General features: G+C 43.7%; 1 protein-coding gene across 1 annotated transcript; it reads right to left on the reverse strand.

Annotated features, from left to right (window-relative positions):
* Positions 1-1,196: 1,196 nt before the first annotated feature.
* Positions 1,197-2,156, reverse strand: LOC130578988 (taste receptor type 2 member 9-like). The gene has a single exon (XM_057375454.1). The coding sequence runs from the start codon at positions 2,154-2,156 to the stop codon at positions 1,197-1,199; it is 960 nt and encodes a 319-aa protein (XP_057231437.1).
* Positions 2,157-5,828: the final 3,672 nt, after the last annotated feature.

The following is a 5,828-nucleotide window of genomic DNA, read 5'->3' on the forward strand; positions in this document are numbered from 1 at the left end:
GGTGGTGCCCTGGACAGTATTTTGATGCCTCTGAATTCTGCAGAGCTTCAGGAGGCCTCTGAGGTTTGGGTTCCACCCCTATCAGATCTTTTCCTCCATGAGGACAGGAGACCAAACAATCATTTCTGAGAKGCAAACAAACAAACTCTTGGCACCTGGCATTGGGAAAGGTGTTTCTCTGTGCCCGAGCTGTTGACAGAAATGAAAAAATCAGATTCTGCWGTGTTCATACTGGAATGATTTCATATTCAGACAACCTGTTGTGGCTGGTCGGCCTTGGGCACCAGCCAGGCCTCCACCCAGCCGCTCCTTTACTCTCGCTCCACAGCAGGGCGGGGGTGGAAATCAAGGAGTGATAGAAGATGAAAAAGCCCTTCTGTTGATAGAACAACAGGCAGATCACTCACCAGTTACTGTCATGGAGAAAACAGACTCAAATGTGGAAAAATGAACTTAATTTATTGGCTATTGAAAATAGAATAGCATAATGAGGAACAAGCACAAAACTAGAAAAGCTTCCCTCATCCCTTCTTCATCATCAGCCAAAATTCACTCTTTTGTTTCCAGCTTCTCCATCTCATTCCCCACAACAAGGCAGGGGGACAAGGGAATGGGGGTTGCAGTCAGTCCATAACAAGTTCTCTCCTTCCCTCCTTCCTCCTTGCTCTCTTCCCTGCCCAAGAGTGGATCCCATCCATGGGCTGCAGTTCTTCAGGATCAGGCGTCTCCAGTGTGGGGTCTCCATAGGCTGCAGTCCATCTAGATGCACCCACCCCACCCAGTGTTGCAAGTATTAGCATTGCAAAGGACAGAGCCASAGCACAAAGAAATGTAAACCCAAATACAAATCAACCTGATGTTGACTTCATTTGCTTCAGTCAGCAAATGCCAAAGTGTTTGTGGCAGTCTGCAATATGGTTACTGTCCCTTTGCATCCAGGACATGTACCAGTTCTAAATGAATTTGTTATTGACAAGAACAGAACTCAAAAAATAACCTAAATGAAATGCTAACAATAACTAAATTCATACTAATTTGATTGAAAGAATTTGAAGGATCTATTCTTAACTTCAGTGGTAAAGTGGAAATACCTGTATCATATACACTGCCTGGAGAGCTGCATTAGAGATTAATTGACTGGTGTCTGATAATGAAATACCAACATTTTGCATGCACTCCAGCACAGATTGCAGTTCCTACCTCATGCAAACCTTGCACTTGCCACAGAACAGAGCCCCCCACAGAATCAGTGTCTTTTTCATCTTGGGATTGCTGAAAATCAGAATAAGGGAATGAACACCTGGAAAAGCATACAGAAATAGTAAACTAGGAAAAAACACATACTTTTCTTCCTTTGTTGAAGGAATCAGTGATAAGATCAAAAATATAAAGTTAAAGCTGTACATGGTAAAGAAGGAGAGAATAGATTTCATGGCTTTGATGTGGGTATCCACGCTGAGGCTGCTCATGGAGTTTGTCTGCATTTTGCATTTGTGTCTCCAGAGAGAAAAGAGAAGGAGAAGGGCAGAAGAGATGACTGCAATGAATGAAGTGAGAAATCCAAAGCCACAAATAAAGTATATATGGAAAAAATATTCATCCATTTTGTTACTCAGTTTTGAAAAAAATCTGGGACTGGTGGAATTGTGGCTGCTCCTGATCTTTCTATCAGCAATGTCATAGCTGGTGATGCCAACAGCCAAAGCTGAAAGCACTGACCCCAACAAGAGCCAAGGTACAATTCTGTCAATTTTTACTTTCAGGTAGGTGAAGAACCAGTTCCTGACATTGGCAATCTTTATACAATAAAAAACACAGAGACAGGCAGAAATCCATAAGTGTGAACAATTAAAAAAGCTTTGAAAAAATACAGTTAGTTGAAATGTGGGGTGAACATAAAGATAATCAGGATAAATTATCGACAGAAAGCAATATGCCCAGGAGAAACACAAACAGCAAAWCCTGGAGCAGCACAGAAGCAGCAAGATCTTCTCATTAGAGTTCAAGATTTTCTTTTTTACCCAGGCAATGCTGATCACACAAACAATGAAAGCGTTTATCCACATGCCAGCAAATGTCTCGAGGGTGATGATGGCCACAAACGTGGCTCCATATGAAGTGACATTGTCCTGCTGTGGAGAGTGACAAACTTCCATGCTGCGAGCTGGGGAGCAGAGCTGTGCTGGCCAAGGGGGCTGTGGCAGCAGTGCCTAAGGCAGGGCAGTGGCTGCTGTTGTCTGAGTGTGAGGGATGGCAAGAGGAGCTTTATAGAGCTGCTGCTGCTGGGGGGGATTTTGGTGGCGCTGCTGTGGGGAGCAGGGCAGGTGCAGGGATGGAAATGTGCTGGGTATCCCCTTACCCGGGGCCAGTGTCACTCTTGACTATTTGAATGTTTGCTCAGTGGGGCTGTGTTGGGTGACACAAAGAGCGGAGATGTTTTTCTGCAGTGGATAGTGTTGTGGTTTTGTGAGTGATCCCTGTTTGATCAGTGTCAGGCTTCAGGATCTGTGTTCTTGTGTCCCTTGGTCACCTATGATGACCAAGTTAGTTTTGGATGCATTCATTCAAAAATTTTATTTCTTTTGCTAATTTTTGATATTGTTGAAGGGCAGAGCATTGCCTTAAGAAAAGGTTCATTTCCTAGCATTGCATATTGTCTGCTTTATGCTTGGATTTGAGTTTCCTCTGGTTTTGCTGAAAATACAAAATAGGGTTGGATGTTTTTGTCCTTGTTTATTAGTTTTCTAGTATCTCTCCTCTTCATATGTTTGTGAGGAGAATGGAAGTTATTTGTTACAAGAGATTTTAAGATTAATTGTCTATGCTGGCACCTTGCTTGTACAGGATCAGAAAATAAAAGTGTTACACCAGCAAAACAATACCATRGCTGGCACCTGGCCTCAACTCTGTGTCGGGAATCTTGTGCCTTAAAAAAACAGTGCTATAAAATCAGGGTCTCCAATGCTGAGTTTTCAAAGCATGAAGATTTGGATCAGGTGCTTGAAACACGGGTGTTGCCTCCTGGTTCAAATCTATCCTATCCACACATCTGCAGAAGGGGAAGGATAATCCAAGCCTTTGTACCCCAGTCCCTGTGCATATTTCAGACGCCCTTGTGCATGTCTGATAGTACCAGACCCCCTTTTTATGCATGTGTATGACACACAGCTGTATTGGGGTCACATTCTACACAGATTGGATGGCTTCCATTGAAGCTTGTTTCAGGGTGAATCTCTTCCCTCTCTGGAATCCCTTGCTTTCTGCTTTTTTTCACATGGGAATCCCAGATGATCAGCTTTTGTTAGCTAGCTGGTTAGGTTAATGGTTGCCTAAGATCTGGACAGTCCATTACAGCTGTGTGTCTGCTCCAATGCAGAAGCATGTTGATGTTCTTAACAGCTGGAGAGAAATGCTCGGAGAAACAGCTCACACAGAGGGAAATTTCCCATTGCCCCTCTCCCATCTGACACCCTTGGAAATAAGACTTTTCATTATGGAATCCCTGTATTACTGCATTAGATATAACTTGGTTTTGCCCAGATCTCCAGGCTGCTCTTGCTCCATCTTGGATTGAGTGTTGCTGCTTTAATGTCTGTGTTACTGAGCCTGAGCAGTGCAGCTCTGCCCCAGCACACRTTGTCCCCAATGTGCCCTATTGAGCACTGGGGTGCTGAGGAGCAGCAGATTGAGCTGSTATCAGTGAATCTGGCTGAGGTCCCTAGATCAAAAAGTCAGGAAATCCTAATATCAAGACTCTGMATGCTTTTCTCCTGCACCCTTCCTGCCTTATCTCTTTTGAACAACTGCAGCTCAGGACAAGCATGGAGGAAATGCAGATATTTTGTTAACTGAGTGAAATATTTTAAAAAATATTTTTAATTACTGAGTGAAAACATGCAGAGCATCTTTCCTTCTTGTTTTAATCTAATTAGGAACTATTTAAATATTGAACAATTGAGGAGCAAAAACTAATAGTATATCAGTAATAAAGTCCTATGGATATCTCCTGTGTTTACACTTCAGGGGTGATGAAAAAATTAAAGCTTGGTTTTAAGGGCAATATCTATCTATCTATATAGAAAGCTGAGATAGTGCAGGTAGGGAAGCCACTGGCTTTGCTCTGTACACTTCAGGACAGCATTGCACTGATGGGACAGAGCTGCTGCATTACAGAAAAAGGATTTTTCCTGATATTTAATGGTCTTGTGGAGGGATCACTGTAAACCCTGAGTGCCTACAAAATCATAGCTCTGCAATGAGAGGAAAGGTTTTGCTTTCTCTTGGACAAGATTTATGCTTGCAAATCCATGTCTGGATCCGRGCAGTTGTTGGGCCCAGGGGTTCCCTGTGAGGGGAGGTTGGGGCTGCACCATGCCGGGCACACCGCGGTGTTTTCTCGAGTGTTGGTGGCAGCAGGGTTTTGACCAGACCAAGACACAACCCCTGAGCCTGTGATGGGCCCTCATGAGCAGAGCTGTGTCTGTGCCAGGCCGTGCTGTCCAGGTGGAGAGCAGGAACTGCCACAGGACAGTCCCAGTGAGAGGAATGTCCTCAGACCAGAGAGATGGAGGCGGGGAACTCCAGAGGAAAGAGCTTGATAGAAAACCACTAAGTTTTTGGGAGAACTGCTCAACCTCAGCTCAAAATTGAAATGGAGCAAAAAGGGGGGAGTCACAGTTGTGTGTTGTGTCTCTTTGGCAGCCTCTGGTGGTGCCTCTCTCTTCCGTTGTAGTGGAATTGTGGTGGTGCTTCCCCCTCCCCTTGTCAGGCCGTGCTCTGAGAAAGGCTCGTTAGGCCTCGGCCTTGGTGAGCGGCAACKGGGCCCAGCTCCTCTTGAGCTTATCAGACACACTCTCTGCTCCCAGGAGCTATTGTTGTCTAATATGATCCTGAAGGATTTTATGAACAGCCTTGTCAATTTTTTTTTTTTTTTTGTGTGTGTGAATGGCATAAAATCCTTGTCACACTTTCAAAGCAAGCATGTTGACCCAAAGTATGGCTAGGATGAAACATCATTATGACTAAAGCCTGCTCTCTTGTGACCCTTTGAACAAAATGAGCATCCAAAATGAGCCCTTTTGAGCTCTCCTGGACTGCAGGGGGCTGTAAACAGCAACCTCCCTCCCTCTCCTGGCTGGGAACTCTCAAGTTTGCTGTGCCTGGAGAATCACTGAACAACAGCCAGTCCTGGACTGATCCCCAACTCCTCAAGGCTCATCTCTTGGCCTGGTGAGGAGCTGCAAAGGCATCCCAAGTGAGTATTTCACTACTTTTGAGGGGRGTTTTTCACAGGTGCGCTGTCTCTTTCTGTCTGGGTGCATACAGGTGTTCATATGCTATGGCAAATATGGGAGAAATGCTGCACTTTTAGATAATTTAGTACCTTAGATGTATCAGTCAGTTAGGCCTGTAAGCAAGTTCATTATAWGTTAAAGGCTAAGTTCATTGTTGTTAGGTGTTGTTCTTTGCTAAATTGTGATGTTTCAGGTAAAAGTTAAGTACTGTTATATTTGAGTGCTTTTAGGCCTTATTCCTTTTTACCCTTGCCCATTCTATTTTTTTTTTGTCACACATATCTAAACACACACACAAATAGGTAATTCTCAGTTAATTTCTATTGTGATTGACTGGACTTTTTTTGTTGCTTTTCATCTCTTGGTGTTCCTTAACCATCTAGTAAGTAGTGAAGTGAATATTACCAATGAACTTTATCGTGCTGTCACTTAATATTAAATCTGGGTTTTACTGATACTCTTGCAGTGATTTTTGAAGCAATCTCAAACACTTGTTCATAACAGGGCTGCATTTCATCTTCTGGCTGAAGGGGA

This window comes from Malurus melanocephalus, unplaced genomic scaffold (assembly GCF_030028575.1).
Source record: "Malurus melanocephalus ecotype Western Australia unplaced genomic scaffold, MMel_1.1 scaffold_249, whole genome shotgun sequence".
Lineage (NCBI taxonomy): Eukaryota > Metazoa > Chordata > Aves > Passeriformes > Maluridae > Malurus > Malurus melanocephalus.